Source organism: Pempheris klunzingeri, chromosome 16, assembly GCF_042242105.1.
Source record: "Pempheris klunzingeri isolate RE-2024b chromosome 16, fPemKlu1.hap1, whole genome shotgun sequence".
NCBI classification, from domain to species: Eukaryota; Metazoa; Chordata; class Actinopteri; order Acropomatiformes; family Pempheridae; genus Pempheris; species Pempheris klunzingeri.
This window is the reverse complement of record NC_092027.1, coordinates 9103848-9122390: the sequence shown is the minus strand read 5'-3', so window position 1 is coordinate 9122390 and position 18543 is coordinate 9103848. Positions and strand designations below refer to the sequence as shown.

The 18543-nt window shown below is 40.1% G+C and overlaps 2 protein-coding genes across 2 annotated transcripts; both read right to left on the bottom strand.

The window, feature by feature from the left end:
- Positions 1-376: 376 nt before the first annotated feature.
- ndufv1 (NADH:ubiquinone oxidoreductase core subunit V1) lies at positions 377-5148 on the bottom strand. Its single transcript, XM_070845964.1, has 11 exons — positions 5128-5148; positions 4032-4141; positions 3866-3948; positions 3523-3693; positions 3186-3369; positions 2355-2544; positions 1991-2203; positions 1594-1760; positions 1424-1505; positions 796-941; positions 377-634 (listed from the first exon to the last, which is right to left on the bottom strand). The coding sequence occupies exons 2-11, from the start codon at positions 4134-4136 to the stop codon at positions 557-559; spliced, it is 1419 nt and encodes a 472-aa protein (XP_070702065.1). The 5' UTR covers positions 4137-4141; positions 5128-5148; the 3' UTR covers positions 377-556.
- A 1763-nt stretch (positions 5149-6911) lies between these two features.
- hcn3 (hyperpolarization activated cyclic nucleotide-gated potassium channel 3) lies at positions 6912-15901 on the bottom strand. Its single transcript, XM_070846856.1, has 8 exons — positions 15444-15901; positions 10782-11211; positions 10517-10678; positions 9422-9640; positions 8771-8917; positions 8052-8292; positions 7479-7656; positions 6912-6987 (listed from the first exon to the last, which is right to left on the bottom strand). The coding sequence occupies exons 1-8, from the start codon at positions 15899-15901 to the stop codon at positions 6912-6914; spliced, it is 1911 nt and encodes a 636-aa protein (XP_070702957.1).
- Between the last annotated feature and the right edge of the window lie 2642 nt (positions 15902-18543).

The window sequence follows — 18543 nt, the reverse complement described above, 5'->3', positions numbered from 1 at the left end:
TTGGAAACGTCCATAGAAATGAAGTCTCGCTGGGGTGAATATCCTACCCACGTCACATGATGCGGGCACAGCCGCAGAGCACGGAGTTATCGCGAGATTACTTTGGACATAATACTGTACTGTTTATAGATTTAATCAACATTAGATTTTGCAATTTTTTTCTATGTTTATAGTTACAAAAACATTACATTGATCAAAAACAGGTAGAGAAGGAAAAATATTTGCATAACACCTGCAATGTTTCAGCATTTTGTGGAAATTATTATAAACAACTCATAAACTGAAACTATTTAGCTGGAAAATATAAATAAAACTATTGTTGTTAGGTGCTCATTCTCACAGTTTTCTGCATGTAGAACACAAATCAGAACTCTAGTTCAAGGTTCATAGAATTTTATTGGTAACTTTACCAGACAAGGCAGACACATCAATGCAAAACTTGATGATGAGGTGATAAGACGGCACATTATCGCTTTAAATAATTTGTCAATGACACAAGCACAGGGTTAAGGACATATGAGGCAGAAGAATGAGTTCAAGAGGTTAGAGGAACCATTTAAGCCCTGGCCTGCTGCATCTGCTGGTATTCAGAAATTCGGCTTTCCATCACTGGCCTGAAGTGCCTGATCAATCCCTGAGAACACGGAAAAGAGAATACAGAGAAAAAATTAAAAATCAATAAAGATTAAGTATAGTATGTTAGTATACATATATTTACAAAAAACAGTGGTGAAAGTGTTCCTAGAAAGGAATGGTAAAGGTTAAATGGCCATGTCAGTATGGTAATGTGTTTACCTGCACTGGCCATGCTGCACCGTCTCCCAGGGCACAGATAGTGTGTCCTTCAATCTGCTTACTGAGCTCCCAAATCATGTCGATCTCTGCTGGCTTTGCATCACCTTGCACAAAACGCCACATCATCTTATTCATCCAGTCCACTCCTACAGAAACAGACGAAAGGGGAAAAATAAATGTAAGTTTGAAAAACCCAGACTCAGTCCCGATGTGTGTAGTGTTTAAGGATAACTGCGATATTTTTAAATCTGGACCTAATTTTTTTTATATTTTTGATTCAAAATGACCAGTAGGCACAAAATGGAATTGGTCAAAGTACACCGATTCAGCCAGCAACCAAGCATGGGGGCGAACGGGCAGTAATGGTTGTAATGTATTTATCAAAGCACATCCACTAAAAGTGTGCAAAAATTGCCTGTGTTTGACAACAGTACAGAAAGTATCTCTCCTAATATAGACCTGGGCAATCCTTTTTATTAACCAGGAATAGCTGTTACATCAGTTAGTTCAAAGCAAGACTCCATTGGCAAAACAGTAATTTTACACTGAGGTTGCAGGTCTATCACTGTCATGATCAGAAGCATCTTAAAAAGGTCCATCTCTGTAGACACACTGAGGTAGCGCTTACCTTCTCTGCAGGGTGTGCACTGGCCGCAGCTCTCATGTTTGTAGAACTCGATCAGGCGGGCGATGGCTCTGATAATGTCGGTCTGCAAAAACAGCACACCAACAAATGTAAAAGATGTTTGATGGTTTCTTTGTGTGCGATGAATTATGCTGCAGAGGCGACAAACTTACAGATTTGTCCATGACAATAATTGCAGCTGTACCCAGGCCAGTCTGAGCCTGAATGAGGCCGTCAAAGTCCATCAGCACCTCTTCACATACATTCTTGGGAATGAGGGGTGTTGAGGAGCCACCAGGGATTACAGCCAGCAGGTTATCCCAACCACCACGCACCCCACCTACCAGACAGATGTTCATTTCAATTAAGTTTTAAAAACTGCATTAACGTAGGTTGTGCTTACGTTAAGCTGTCCTAATCTTTTCAGTCCATGAACCCTCTCTCCATGTGGCATGGGAAAATGCATGCAGATAAACCCATGATGCATTTAGATTTTCCCTTTTCAGTTTCACTTAATCATTTACAAACATCTCAGTCTATTCTCTACTACAATCACAGAGTGATGTGTACCTGCATGCCTCTCAATGAGGTCTTTCAGAGGGACGGACATCTCCTCCTCTACGGTGCACGGGTGGTTCACATGGCCAGAGATGTTGAAGAGCTTTGTGCCGGAGTTTCTCTCTCTGCCAAAGCCCAAAAACCATGAGCCTCCACGACGACAGATGGTAGGTGCCACCGATACAGTCTCCACATTGGCAACAGTTGTTGGGCAACCAAACACACCTTTAAGACAGCAGAAACGAGGTAGATATTTCAGAACTGCTTTTGGCCAGCTGTAGTACACTGTGTTTTTACTCTCTAGTAGACTGAAGGACTAACAGGATTTCGTCCATGTTTTTATAGATTTTATCTCACTCTGCGCACCAGAACTCACCCACATCAGCAGGAAATGGAGGCTTCAGACGGGGCTTCCCCTGCTTTCCCTCCAGGGACTCAATAAGAGCAGTCTCCTCTCCACAGATGTACGCTCCAGCACCACGCATCACAAACACATCAAAATCGTAACCGGAGCCACAAGCGTTCTTTCCAATGAGCCCAGCAGCATAAGCCTCATTGATAGCCACCTTAATAACAGATATTAAAAACATTATGCTTTAACAGGAAGAATACATAGTCTAATCAGTGCTATCATACCTTGTATTGTACATATATCTACTTTTACAGTCATGAGTGTACTCCGCCTGCACTATGTCACAAATATCCCAGTTAAGACAACACAGAAATCCATATTGTAAACAGCATGTTTGGTTAACCCTAATCTGAAAAAATTGCACAATGTGTAATGAAATGAAGAGAAATGGATTTGAACATTTATGTTCCTTCTTGAACTCTGAGAAATGTATGCTTAGCTTAGATTACTATTACCTATTCATTCATGATGAGTGCTATAATGCTTTGGAGCTCTTAAAAATGTGCATGAAGGCAGTAATAAGTATATTCAATGAGGGACCAATGAAAAAAAATAAGGGCACGGTTTAAACACTGGAGGAAACATATCATGTACAGGAACATTGAGTTGGATGTGTGTTCTGTTCTGAACATTGTTTGAATTTCCCTTCAAATTATTACAACACAATAAAGAATATTACAAAAATGTAAGGTGAAATGTTGAAGTGCTGTTTTCCAAAGTGACTACTCAAACGCAAACTTTCATTTTGTGATTCTATAGTACATATTGTAAATGTTATGATGTTTTCTATTTCACCTGCAGGTTGGACGACTCATTGTAGAACTCTCCTCTGATATAGATATAAGCAGCACGCGCCCCCATGGCCCTCCCAGCGATCAAGCAGCCTTCCACCAGCTTGTGTGGGTCATTCCTCATAATCTCCCTGTCCTTACAGGTGCCAGGTTCTCCCTCGTCTGCGTTTACCACCAGATACTTTGGCCTAAAGCAAGAAATTACAACTGGGTTTAGTAGAGCAAACTTTTCCCCCCGGAGCAGCCACCGCTCTATCCGACATTTGTCTTGGTAAAATGACATGAAAACATTGACTAAAAAAAGAGTAGATGTGCTTTCATCTGTCTGTCTTTTCACTGACCTGCCATCGCTGGGCTTGTTCATGAAGCTCCACTTCATGCCTGTTGGGAAACCAGCTCCACCTCTCCCACGCAGGCCAGACACCTTGACCTCATTGAGGATCCAGTCGACTCCCTTCAAAAGGATCTCCTTAGTCTTGTACCAGTCACCACGCTTTAAAGCCCCCTTCAGCCTGAAATGCAGATATGAGCAGGTGTCTGGTCAAAAACATGCATAACTAAATACTTTTTTTTTTACTTTTATTGCTAAGTACATGATTTTGTATTATGTAAGAGGATCAAACCAATAGGAATATAATGTTTTAGATTTTACAGAGCACATGAGAATAGCATCAGGGCTGTTACCTCCAGTCATGACGGCCATAAAGGTTTGTGAAAATTCTGTCCTCATCTGCCAGAGGTCCATATGTTGTTTTCTTAGGAGCACTCTGGGAAATAAGATAGGATTAATAAGATTAACGCTATTGTTAACATTTAAGTTTTTAGTTTTAAGAAAATATAGGAAAGTTACCTGTGCTGTGCTGTTGAATCGGGTGATAGCAGTCACTCCACCCTGACTGACAGCAGCTGGGGCACGGGCCACCCCGCTCACCACCGCTCGAGTCAGGGACAGCATCCTTCCTGGGATGCAGGGAGGAGAGACACAACACAACAAATCAAATGCAGAAGTGAGACTGAAAAAGTCAATTTAGTTTAATTTAACACAAAATATGGGGCTAACACAGTTAGGGTTGGAACAAATGATTAAACTCAGGTATGTTATCAGCACTAGAGCGAAAAAACAAAACACCCAATTATCGCTATATGCAAAACTAAAGTATAGTAGCTTACAATAAAAATGCTAATTTGATTTTCCAGTGATCCACAGCATCAACCGATCAATCAAATGAACTGTACTGTATGAACTGCACTATATATCTTAATGACACTATCATCTGACCTGAAAACATATTAGTATGAAAACAGGCGTCGTGCTATAAACTGCTGTAATAACATAACTGTCTGACTAACTGTCTAAACTAATTACACACCAAAACAAAAGCAGGTGAGAGGATGTGGTCGCTGGATCTGTTTCTGGATCTGCAGCCGCATTTCATTTCAATGTGATAATACTAGAGGTAATCTAGGCAACACTGGATTAACTTTCATTTTTAGTGCCGAATAATAGATATTTGAATTACATTTGTTTTGACCCTGGATTAGCTTTGTCGGAGGTCTTGTGTAACTTCTTGTGTGGTGTTGTTATGTCAGAGATGCGAAGAGTTAGCTAACAGAGGTGACGAGGAATGCTAGCAATGTTTTTTATTGAGTCAAAATGCTTATAAAGAGTCACAATAATTATAGATAGATCTTAACTCCATTACCTTCGCTTAAATATAATGTTAAGAGCCCACACTGACCTCCATGCTCATACAGCTAGCTGTAGCTAAGCTAACATTAGCTGGCGGTTAACCTTGCCATGTCAGATTAAAAGCAGCGGATTCAGGACGCAGCAACCAAAAGTCTAATTGTCAGCACATAAATGAATTAGTCAATAACAACTGGATAAAAGACGATTAGTCGATGAATGTTTTGATGTAAACTAGCAGACAGTCGGACCTTCTTACCTTCTCTTCGTCCCGAGTTTATGAAATATACACCGGAAGTGGCTGCGCTCAGGACCCGGATGTTGTCACCAAAAACACAGCTGTAGCGCTGAGGTGGGTTATTTAAAGTGTTGGTTGCACAACATAGTCCGCATGAAAATAAATAGAAATATTTTGTAACAAGAACAGTCTGGGCGGGTCCGGGTCACACAGCAGACACATTAGAGCAGCTGATCCAGGTCAAAAACTGGTAAAATGTTGATTTTTGGGTCAGTGGTCAAAGGTCAGGCTTAGGCAAATAGTGGTTAGGATTAGGGTAAGTCTCAAGGAAATTAATGTCTATAAAAATACTCCAAAAGCGACTTATGTAACCATAGGCATATGTGTGTATGTGTGTGTTCAGAGTTACTTTTGCAGCACTTACGTATTTCCATCTAGACTAGACTTCAGCTGCACTACACCTCAGAGGGAAAATACTGCACTTTTTACTCAACTATACCTATTTTAGAAACGAGACTTGAAATATACAAAATATGTATATCATCACACAAAAAAGTTATATGATAAAAGATAATGCATTGTTTATGGTCTTCAACACCATACTTTACAATAGTTCAAGCTCCACCTCAACCAGCTTCAACATTGAAATATTATAATAATAAAAAATAATCGAATCGAATCGAATCGAATCGAATCGAATCGAATCAAATAATATTTAACACTCTGAAATAGGCCTTTGTACAAAGTGAGGACTTTTGCTTTACATAATAATATTTACTGGTGATAATATGGGAATATTATATTATATTGGCACTACTTTTTCTTAAGTGAAAGATCAGAGTATTTCTTTAATCAGTGGTGTGTGTGTGTTCACGCTCAGGCAATTATAAATGACAACTTTTAAACAAGCTGCATAGGTAAAAATACATTTTTTTTATATTTACGTTTAGAGGGTGGAAATATCAATATTTACATGACATCATCATTCATCCAAAAGCTTGAATAATGAAATGGATAGGCATTATCAGCATTATAGTAGACATGTAACAAATTAAGGTGATTTTAACTATGTATGACTCTAAAATGGATGACATTTCTTTGTCTGCATCAAATTAATCTGAAAGAAAAACCATTACTATACTACTGTATGAATCACTACAATACTAACAGCACACATACATAAGAGAAGATGACTAATAGATGATTCTTTGTCTTATCAATAACAGTGTTTCCTCTGTTCTGAAGCAGAAAATAAGCAGTGACTAAGGCTCCCCTGTCTTTCTTTTGGCCTTTTTTTTACAGCCGAAATCTTGACATCATATCAGGACAATCACAAGTGTAAATATTAACTTTAATTGTAACTGAATTCCATTTAGCTGCCTTGGTCCGTAACAGTTATCTGTCATGTGTTTTTTTCTGACATTAAATTCACCTTTATTATCTGCTAATTAACAGAATGGTTTATTTTCTTCATTCATCTTTAAAGTAAAATGTATGTTTGCAAATAAATTACCTGCAGAAAATTAAAACCAATTAAGGTGGAGTTTAAAATATAAGTGAGTAACTTAAGAAAATGTAACAAAGCAAAGAAAAATCATGCCTCATAATACTGGATACTAAACTGTAGAGAAAATAGATTTTTCAGATTAGCACTTCATCAGGAAATGTGGCAATATAAACAGTGATGTAAAGCAAAACTGCATACAGTCTGTCTCTGTGCAGTCAGAGTTGTTACATCAGAGCAGCTTATCCTCTGTGAACGTTGGTATTAAATCCTGATTTAACCTACAGACCTGAGTGATCATTTAAATAGCTACATACATACGGCTGCATGATAAATCACCCAGCTGGTGCCCCTGTGTGCTCATTCGAATGATGATGATCGATCATGATGTGATAGATAATGACACTGCATTCTCAGAGAGCACACAGGAAACTGGAAATGATTCATAACGCTGGTGTTGCCACTGGTAAAAAACACACAAATAACCAAAAATGCAAGCTGCTGAAGAAATCATCATCATCATCATCATCATCAGTTTGTGAATTACACAATGGATCTCACGTGAAAAGTGTACAAAGGTCTAACACAAAAATGTATCATGTAGCTTGTCGAGATTCAAGTAATAAAATTAAACTGAAGTTCCGATTTTATTATCAACTAAGTGCAGCAATAATGTGTTAATAAATAAAAGTGAGGGTGTCCATCAGGTGATTGATCATTGAACAGCAATAAGTAAAATTTACATTGATAGTTTCTTTCTCATGTGGTCAAGTTCAGCCAAAGAATGACAAAAATGTCCTCCATGTTTCTGCCTGGAGTCTCTCTCTGTCGCTAGCGAGGAAGTCACTCCGGCGTGGGAGGCTGATAACTGGGCCTGCGAGCTACCCGGCCCAGTCGGTCCACAGCCACACTCTCAAACGCCCTCCTCATGAGAGGATGCTCCTCCAGGACCTCGTTGAAACTGTCCACACTCAGGGAGTAAAGGCGACAGTAGGTCTCGGCCTTCACTGAGGCTGTGCGGCGTCCTTGGGTTAGCAGGCAGATCTCTGAACCAACAAAGAGAGACTCAGTTTAACCTTTAGAGTAACGGTTTGATCTATTGGAGAATACAATATTTCGCTTTCTTTCCAAAAGTTAAATTGCATAACACCACTCTCAGTTACTGTGTTTTAGTCTGCCAAGACAGTAAATATGTTTGACTCTGAGATTGCTTGTTGAACAAAACAAGCAAACTGAAGAGGTCTACTTTGGTTTTGGGAAATTGTGAAATCATATTTTTCACTGTTTTCTAACATTTCTAGACCAAACACTAAGTCAGCTGATTAAGAAAACTATTGTCAGATGAACTGATAATAGAAAATAATTGGACACTGCAGCCTTACACACATATATATTTGATGGGGAACTATTTAAAAGTTGAAATCAGTGACAAATGATTTACCTCCAAAATATGCTCCATCGTTGAGCGTAATCTCCCTACTGCCACGTGGGATGACAGTGACGGTACCGTGCTGGATGAAGTACATTTTCCGCCCCAGCGTTCCTTCTCGTATAATCAAGTCTGCGGGTTGGAAAACCTCGAAACGCAGTTTGGTCAGGATCACCGTCACAAAGTGAGGGTCAGTGTTGGCAAACAGTGGCATGTTCGCTACAAGCCCACGGCAGTTATAGCTGACAATCTCCTGCATGGTGGCAAGAAAGAGGAGAGGAGATCGAGACACCGTCATAGTGAGAGTGAGAAATACCGTCACATCTGCACACAATTTACTATCCAACACACTGTGTGTGTGTGTGAGCGCTCTTTTTATATGTTCGATTCATCATTCTATGAATCATCTTTATAAATAGTGAAAATATATGACATTAATGACAAAGACATGCGCTAAATACTAACATTTGAGAAGCTGAAAATTTGGACTGTGTAGCATTTTAGCATTGAGAAATTATATAACAAATGATGATAGAATATATTTTTCCCAGTTTTCTGACATGTCATAAATCAATCTATTATTATATCAACAATTAATCAAAAAAAAATCAGCAGATTAATAGATATATGCACTTCAACCATATTGCTCAGGTCTAAATTTGGCTCTGTGTGGGGATGTGTCAATAAAACAGAAACAGGAGGTCAAATCAAAGGTTTAATGAACAACAAACCTCCTTCAGTGGGTCACTGAGCTCTCCGAGGATGCTGTCCTCGTCAAACATCTTGCCTTGGAATCGCTGCTCGTAATAATCATGGATCCTCTGTCTTACATCTGCTGGCAGCTTATGGAACGACATGTACTGCTCCACTTGCTTATACTGAAAATGTTCACAAAAACACATTGTGTTTTGACTTTCATGAGGATATTCCACACGGCCGATGTCATGTGTCACATTTTCTACCATGTGTTCGCTGAATTATTTCCAAGCACAATAATTATGCATTTATTCTATTTGTTTCACAGGTTTTTTTTCCAGACATAAGTGGATTACAAACTCATTTGTAATGGGCATTAGCAAACAGGGCTCCAAAACAAAGGTGCCGCCATTTGTCTAACATCCATTCTGCTTTATCTCGTGAAAATCCCCTGGAAAGGGTCACAGTAAGGCCACAAAATCCATTAGATAATACACACATTCTCTGGGCATTTGGCACAGCTTCCACGAATAAAGTACAAGCAAGTCTATGATATAAAGCATGGCTCCGATATTAAACCTCACAGACAGAATCACATAAGCATCCACGTGAAGCTCCTGGGGCGCGAAAAAAAACGAAGCTGTAGGTCAAAATGTTTCAGTTTGTTAATCTGCACAGGTGATTACCTTCTCTTGATACTGGCGATGTGATGCGTCCAAGGAGCCGACCAGATTAGTTGCGTGACCAAGGAACATGGCGTAGCAGGTGGCCCCCACGACCATACTGATCATGGTGAGCCAGACGTCAGTCAAGCCCTCTGGAGGGTGGGCGCCGTATCCAATACACAGCATGTGACTCATGGCCATGAACAGGGCGTAGGAGTACTGTAGGTGCCATGTCGAATTCTGAGGAGCAGACAGTAATGTTGTCATAGGAAAATATACTTTATGTGGCTATGATCATAATTCGGTCGGGTAAGAAAAGCCACATGGATGAAGGGTGAGTAAGTTTCTGGTAACATTACTTTACCATCCTCACAATTTCCTAGAAATTTCCAGGAACTGATTTCAACTCAGTGTTGTAAAGTTTTAACAACAATGTTGCCAAAACCTTATACCTTATAACTTATATGTTCTCATTATATTTCAACAGATCACATCACACTGTGTATATATATATGTGTCTGTGTGTGTGTCGGGGCCATCAAATTAATTTCATTTGGTATTAACTATGGAGAAAATTAACATTGTTTAAAAAGAGAACCAGGAAGATACTAGGCCTGTCCAGGAAATAGGAAATAGTCTGGCATGTAAATTTTAACAAAATAACATGTCATCATATTACAACATATCATAATGACATATCCATAAGTGGTTCTTAAGTGTGCTGGTGAGTAGATTTTATTTGTGCAAAGCTAAGCTAACTGGCTGCTGGCTGTAGCTTCATAATTAACCTACTGCACAGACATGAGACTGGTGTCATTCTTCTCATTTAACTCTTGGCAAGAAAGCAAAGACGGTGTATCAAACAGTGTGGTAAACTATTCTTTTATTATATACCAAAGAATTGCCAAATTAATCTAGACAGTCCTTTGGTCAAATGTTGTCAAACAGCAAGCATCCAATTCAACACATAAAAAGAATAAAAGCTTAAGACATAGATTTTTTCCATGAAACTTCATAGGATCTTTTTAGGAAGGTCCAACCTCTATATCTATAAAGATTGGCCAGGTTGTGATATGCGTTATGTGTGTGGGAATGCATTAATGAACCTGTACTTACCACCATGTTATTTTTGGATACCCAGCAGTCTGAGGGGAAGTCTTGCAGCATTGGGACCATGAAAGTCAGGCAGCCGTCCCAGTGGCACAACAGCAGCATCATGCCTATCAAGTTGACTATACGGACCACGGCGCTGGCCAGGTCATATGTCATGTGGAAAATCTGACAGAGAAAAAGTTGTATGGAGGAAAAACACAACATGAAACTGGGAAAATAGTTTTTTATATCATTAAGAGCTTTTCTCTCTCTCAGCCTTGCTGTTTACCTCTTCCCACTGATGGATGTATCGGATGAGGCGAGACAGTCGGAGAAGACGCAGCAGACTGAGGATCTTGGTGAAGCGGACTATGCGGAGGGCGCGGGCTGTGCGGTACACATCAGACGACTCGTACCGGGCCTCCAGGTCGACGATGAGGAAGATGTAGTCGACAGGGATGGAGGAGATGAAGTCCACCAGGAACCAGGTGCGGAGATAATGCATGCGGATCTCTTTGGGGTCCAGGATGATGTGGCTGTCCTCTCCCGCGATGCCCGTGCGGAAATTGAAAACCAGGTCCATGAGGAAGAGAGTGTCAGACAGGACGTTAAAGGTGATCCAGGGCGTGGTGTTCTGGTCTTCAAAGAAGGTGATTCCCCAGGGCAAAATGACCAGATTGCTCATCATCAACAGCAGCATCACGATGTCCCAGTAAAACCTGGACAGAAGAGGAGAGGTGGGAGGTTGAGGGTGTGCAGATGTAAACCTGTGAGCATTTATTTTGTTATTTACTTGTAAATCTAAACCCAAAATATTTTTTCATATTGCTGTACAGAGATGCAACTTGTACATTAAGTGTCCATTATCTTGTGTTGTAACTGTAACTGTAACATTAATTATTAAAATAATTCTGTTGATTAATTATGAAAATAATTCTGGTAACAACTGACCCCACAAGCTGAGTTTTTTGCTCCTCATTTTAGTGCGTATTACAGCCAAGTTCACACTCAATGTGGTTACAAAGGAGTTCTGCTCAAAACGAGGAGCGACAGCTGGAGTTGACTCCAGTTTCTACTGTACATAAATGAGGTGGACAGTGTGTGTCATTACTAGTACTGAGCATTTCCCTCAAAATGTTTGGTTTTCCCTAAAACAACAGCCAGACTGTTGTTCAACTTAAACACAAACTGTTCTTAAACGTATTAAAGCTAAAACAATCTTAAATCTCTGCAATAAGCAGTAATAGAACGTGAGTGTGGCCTGTGTAACATCAGTCAGATAGCAGTGGATTTGCTTGCAATAGACAACATCAGTAAAAAAAAAATGCACACTGCTTCACACAAAAGTGAATTGATGCATGTATCATATTATAAAAGCATCTGCTGCGTTATCTCTGCCTACACTCTCTGACGGAACAACCACTGCTGGCTGATACAAAACACGCCACTAACTGTGTGCTGCTTTCCCAGTAATGTCGCCACCGACATGCAGTTCTAATCTTCTAGTAATACCGCAAATGCAAGCGCTGTGTATCAGTGTATTATGTTACCTCATTCAGTGACAGATAGTGACTTAACAGACATTTATTTAAATGAAAATCTATTACTGTAACATATTATGATACTCAAAAAATCTGAGGGAAGTTAATAAGATAAACGTGTTTTGCAGGCTAACAGACATGCTAAGAATAAAAAAATATATTATATGACTGGCCACCTCCATGTTTGTGGATTATACTACTACAACTACTACTACTACTACGACTACTACAACAACTACTACTACTACTACTACTATGACTACTACAACAACTACTACTACTACTAATAATAATAATAAATATTGTTAGGGTCTATTGATGTCACCCAAACAGGGTTTTTGTAGCTGCAACTCCTCCAGTGTATCTTTGCATCATACAGTATTCACTAGATAGCGACACACTGCTCACTTAAATACAGTATGGTTGCTGGTTCACTTCCCAGACCAGTAGCATGCTCAGCTGCTCAGTGGCCAGCAGACAAGACTGTAGTTGTACTGGACAACCTTCAGGTGCTCCTGTTAAAGAGACACTGAAAATCAGAATTTCAAATTATAGGATGATATTTTAGGAAATGCACTTACTGGCATTTGCTTTTTTAAAAAGCAGTAAATGAGAAGATTGATGCCATTAGCATGTCTGTGGGTTAAGTATGGCTCCAAAAGATGTTTAGCTAAGCTTAGCTGGTTGGCTAACTAATCATCGTAACTCACATTTCTGTTATTGCAAAGTATATTCACTTTCTTACCGGACAGATCAGAGAGCGGTGTTGATCTGTTATACTACAACCAAGTAAGCGAATAAGCACGATTCCAAAAATGTCAAACTATTCCTTTAAGCTAGAGAATTTGAAACAGCTATGAAGGCCAAGTGAATTCATCCAACCAGGAGGACAGTATGTGGTCCAGGGAATGACCCATTTCAGAGTGACCCTTACTATCATAACAGCTCCTGTCACAGGAGGAACCCTCTGATTAAAAATGCATGACGTTTACCTCATCAGGCTCAATACACCATCAAAGAAGACAATGAAGAAGACAGTGAAGAAAAGAAAACGTCACTACCACTGCACATGCCTGTCTGCAGCATTCAGGATGTTGAAGCCCAGACGTCTGTGCTGTGCTGTACACATCCGCACTCATCACTGTCTGCTTCATGTCATGTCGGACCCATTTTCCTTTAGGTCTCCAGTATCTCGTTATACACCACGGCTTCATGGTTTGGGTTTCCTTACAGATTGTTTCCATCAAGTGTCAATCACTTTGGGTCTCTCGCTCTCAGCCTGTCGTTCATTACAGTTGCACTGTCACAGAATATGAACCAGGCTATTTTTGACGACCTTCACCTTTTGCCTCGTGCACCCTGTGAGAAAATGACCCTCTTCTTCAGCCTGTCGGAGCAGACGTACAGGAACTGATAGATTAGTTTGCCATTCTCATTCACGTTTATCCCTCCGTCAATCTCTTGTGTCCATGTCCTCTGTGTCGACACGCTAGTTTACATGACTACTTATCATCTCCTCTCATGTTGCAACAGATTAGTGGCTGCCCGCTGCCAATAACTCCACCAAAGACTCTGGATGGCATCATAACTGTTCACATGAAGCTGATTCTGCTGTATTAAAGGCCTTTTAGATGAGCTATTAATAACAGGGGGAGTGGTACAAGAACAGACATGTAGTTTGATAGCGTTTTATGTTCAATCTGAATCCAGGATTGACTTGGCTTATCAGTGAGGTTTAATTTGTATCTATTTAAAGCAACAAAAGTCATAAATGACTAAAAAGGTCTGACAATTTTTGACGGGTAGGTTACATATTCTGTTAATATAAACAACTACCCGCCATTTTTTCTATCATTTGTCCTTTTAGCCATAGTAGTGGCATCGCTGCAGGGGTGGCAACCTCGGCCAGCAGGGTTAGGGTTAGACATATCTCAGCAACTATTAAATAAATGTATTATTATGATTATATGTACAGACATTCGTGGCCCTCAGAGGATGAATCTTAATGACTTTCATGATCCCCTGACTTTTCCTCCTGTGCCACCACGACATTTCTGGTTTTGAGTTAAATGTTTCAACAACTATTGGTTGGATCGCCATGACAGGAATTCCCGTTGAATGAAGAATGATATTAATTTTGGGAATCCTCTCAGTCTAAATTTGAATTTGTCCGATGCTTTTATTCATGACCAAATAACTGCAGAACTAATTACTTAAAGCTGCAGTAAACAATATTATTTCATTCTGATTTTGGTTGAAATAACTTATTTTGACCATTTCAGGTCACTAACAATATGTTATTGAAGGGTTCCTTTTAAAGGATTTAAAAAATAAGCCTGTGAGCACTTGTACCTTTGTGTTTAGTTTCTTTGTTTAGTTTTTAATCATTTGTATTTATTTATTTACTTCAAAAAATCAATCAGGTGTTAGCTAGCACATAACTACCCAATCACAGCAACTCTGTGCAAACAAGGGCATCCCTGGCTTCACTGTTACTGCCTGTTGCCAAGCAAATATACAAATCTATATGTTTGTATACACACACACACAAATTTGCTTGTCTAATAATTTTTTAAGTGGATTCATATTGGAAAATATACAGGAAACACCATACACCAAAAAATGTGCTGTTCCAGCTCATGCATTTTGAAGAGGAAGTTGGAACATAAGGTTTAAGGAGAGCAGGCCCTCTGTAATCCCCCCCTCAGCTGTCTGTGTATTATTGCATAATAGAGCAAGATTGGAATTATAGGGATTCTTATGGGCAATAATCCCTGTGCATGGGTTTTATCCTTTCTGTCTGTCACAGGCCTGATGTTTAAAAATTGTTTAAATTTGATGGCGGCTATTATTAGTGACCGCACAGACGGACGGTTTGGGCATCACTGCTAAGATGTTGCTCAGCTCTGAAAAAGCTGAATGATCTGACAAATCCTCCAGAAGTGAGGCCAGACTAGTGCAAGATGCTTTTGGATGTTTTTCAAATGGAACTCACCGGTTCACTTTAATCATCAGGGTCAATGAATGTTGTCCTCCCTCCTCATAAACATGGAGAAAGGGAGCCACCAACGGTATCATTAATCCAGATGATCTTGTCCTATATACTGTATCACTAATCAAATCCCTTCATCTCCTTATCATGTGCTAGGAACCGTGACATCAGCTGATGTACTGCAGTCTGTCCTTGGAAAAATCGGCTCTGAGCACCAACGCAGGCTGTTTGGCTGGATTGTAACTGGATGCTTTGAAGTTTATGAAAGATCAATGAAGATATGAGGAATCTAGCCTTTGCAAAATGTTATTGACTTGTGCACTTAAGTCAGTTTTCTGCAGAGATAATGTAGACAATTTTCCCAAAACATTGCACTGAAATTAAAAACTGAGGTTAAGCAATTCAGCCTCATCATTACCTGAAGTCACTGTAGGGGTGGATGATCCACACTCCAAAGCTCTTGACCCTGGCCTGTTCAGCAGCAACACCCTTATGACTCCCAAACATGCGCAGGGAGAACTTGTTGACCCCGGGCTGCAGCATGGATCCAAACTGCCTCTGGAAGTAGGTGGAGTGGTCCTGCTCGGCCGCATTGCCGCCTCCATCGTCCTCCTCGTTGATGTCCAGCAGGCCATCAGGATCTGCTGTGTAGTCGTCATTGTGAGTCTTGACCAAGGAGAGGAGTGTCCTGTTCACCTCGCTCTTCTTGTTTGTCCTCGGGGACGGGGTACCAGGCGGGGTCGTCCTCTGGGAGGTACTTCTCCATCTGGAGAAGCGAAGGTTTCCCCAGCTGCGGTACTTGGGTGTCTCTGGTTTGTGAGTTGGACTCTCGCTGACGCCTCTTGGGACCTCTGGACTCCTGGGGAGGCTGGACATTTTTACACCTTGCACTTAAAAATGGGCAAACCAAAGAGGACTCTTTAGTCCCTGTGATTTGACTTGTTGGGGCCTGATTGTAAAGCTCACTTACTTATAAAGTTTTCAGCAGCTGTCATTTCCATTTGCTGCATTCTCTTAGAGTTATTTTACAAAAAACAACAACAACAACTCTGAAACACTTTAAAGAAAGATGGAAAAATAAAATACAGCAACTAAAAAAAGTAGTAGGAGGTCCCTCTACAGTCCCACATACACATTGCAGGTCTTTTCCCAACTCTCACAATATAAATCCATAAAAAGTTGCAGCATCCATTGATAAAAGTACTGTCCTGTGATGAATAAAACCTGCCTTCTGTAAAAGGAAGAACTTAAGCTCCAGCCTCAGGTGTAGCCTATTGTGTCCGCCCCTGTTTGACCATGAGAGGACGGACGCAAATTGACAGAGAGGGCTCAGTAGCCTTCAATAATCGGCTTGTTGGCATAACTGCGTCCACTCACCTCTCTCCCTCTCCTCCCTCCTCCTCCCCGCGGTGGAAGTGGCGTTCCCTCCTCCTCTTAGGTGGCTGGGACACCCTCCCCTCCACTCCCCTCCTCTCTCCTCCCCCCACCTCTCCTCTCCTCTCCTCTCTCCTCTCGGATCCCGGATCGGATCGGCAGCAGCCACAATATAATGTAATACACGCAGCCGGTCGACTTCGTTTCAGAGAGGAAACCACAACCTATCTATGTTTATTTGATAGGAGACCGTGAAATACAACAGGCGGTCATTAAAAAACAAAAAGGGCAATAATTGAATTAAATCTGGTGCATGCAGCCTAAACCTGACTCTGCCCAAGACTAATAATTAATTATTTTTCGACACTGAACAATAACCTTATTTTTGACAGTTCACACTGTCTTATGAATTTACCATTTAAAACTACCATAGTTTAAAAAGCCCTTATTTTTCATTTATATTTATATCATATATTTTTCACATTTTAACCATTTTTATTTCTACTCATTAATAAAGGCAGTAAAACAGTTACAGTAACAGAGACTCCATGAATCAAGCATGAATTCATTTCTCAAAGGAAAAGTGCTCTCATGTCTTTGCTGTAAATATAAACTACAAGCCAGATGCTGGTTAGCCGAACCTCCTTTTTACCGTCTCTAAAGCTCACCAGTTAACATGTTGCATCTTTTTTGTTTAATTTGTACAAAAGTCCAAATACAAAAACAGCAACTTGTGGTTATACAGGAGTTTGGAGCGGGGCAGTGACTCCTTCAGAGTGGGCTGTTAATCTTCTCAAATAACACCTGGCAAAAAATGAGCTTTTTTGCAAAGTGACTGATAATTATTTTCATTATCAATGAGTCTGTCAATTATTTTCTAATTGTTAATTGATGGTTTAATCCAGTGCTTCTCTAACTCTTTCTGTCGTCTCCCCCTTAAGAAGCAAAAACATATACACGCCAGCAAAAACAGATTTCATCTTGATTAGTCATTAAAGCTATCAGTTAAGTTAGATCCCAGTTGAATGTTGTGGGCTCCCACATTGCTGCCCACATGTTCTCTCTTCCTGTCGGTGACCAGGTCAGTGTCAACTATACAGACCCTCATACTAGGTCACATTTCACCATTGTTGGCCATGCACTCACTGAAGTGGCAGGTGTCATGTTCACATTTACACCAGTGACTCAGACATTGTAACGGGCACACTTGAGAAGCTACAGTCACAATTACAGGGTCACTCCTTAAGCCTGCTTCTTGCTAAAGAAGGTAACACTTGATTTTTAAAATGGAGGAAGCATTTTACAAGTATAGATCTTTCAAACAATACATCGTAGAAAACGAGAACAATCAAAGCATCCACTGCAGTGTCAGTGCACACAAGGCAAGAAATAACTCAGCACATCATATATAATACAGTATACATGCATTATAACCCCCCTCACTAAGACTGTGAATGATGAGCACCAGTTACACCAGTTGTTTTACGTGTGAAAACAAGTGGTACACAATCTAGATGTAATAAATAATTTGACAGAAAATCAGTACCTGAGAACATCACCAGCTCATCTTATTATCAACAGGAATAATAACAGGAATGACACGGAGAATCTGTCTCTTAGAACTGATTTGACTTCTAACATCAGTATCATTTTAGAGACTGAAGTCTGTAGCTGTCTGGTTGTCACACATTCTCCTAAAAGACACAATCACATTATTATTATTCCACAATGTATTTCCCAATTTCTGCAAATGTTTGCTTTTGTGTGATTAGAAGCTTTTTTTTGTAACTTACCAAGTGAGCCGGTCATTCTTCACATACTGACATATTAGTCTGTACCCCGTCAGTTGTGCTTTCAGAGTCGTAATCTCTTGTTTCCAGGCTTCAGATGCTGCTCTTAAAGTAGCTTAGAGAAAGAGAAGAAACAGGTCAGACCTACACAGTTTGTATTGCACCACACGGTGGCACCAGCAGCTAAGCATAAATCATCTTATGAATTATTATGCAATACTTGTAGGATGCAATATATTTATTTATTTTGATTATAATGATGTTGAGTCTGTTTCCATGGGATTACGCAGCCCACTTCTTGATTTCATATTCAAAAAGTATTTATGTGTTTCTGTATTAGTGGGTGTGTCAGCA

What these genes read in the sequence shown, in the direction of transcription:
- ndufv1 (XM_070845964.1), bottom strand. Translation starts at nt 4,136, where the DNA reads ATGCTGTCCCTGACTCGAGCGGTGGTGAGCGGGGTGGCCCGTGCCCCA. An exon ending in ATGAGTCGTCCAACCTGCAG is followed by an intron (nt 2,545 to 3,185) that starts GTGAAATAGAAA and finishes TCTGTTATTAAG; the next exon opens with GTGGCTATCAATGAGGCTTA. An exon ending in TCCATTTCCTGCTGATGTGG is followed by an intron (nt 2,204 to 2,354) that starts GTGAGTTCTGGT and finishes GCTGTCTTAAAG; the next exon opens with GTGTGTTTGGTTGCCCAACA.
- hcn3 (XM_070846856.1), bottom strand. Translation starts at nt 15,901, where the DNA reads ATGTCCAGCCTCCCCAGGAGTCCAGAGGTCCCAAGAGGCGTCAGCGAG. An exon ending in ACATCCATCAGTGGGAAGAG is followed by an intron (nt 10,679 to 10,781) that starts GTAAACAGCAAG and finishes TTTCTCTGTCAG; the next exon opens with ATTTTCCACATGACATATGA. An exon ending in TCAGTGACCCACTGAAGGAG is followed by an intron (nt 8,293 to 8,770) that starts GTTTGTTGTTCA and finishes GCCACCATGCAG; the next exon opens with GAGATTGTCAGCTATAACTG.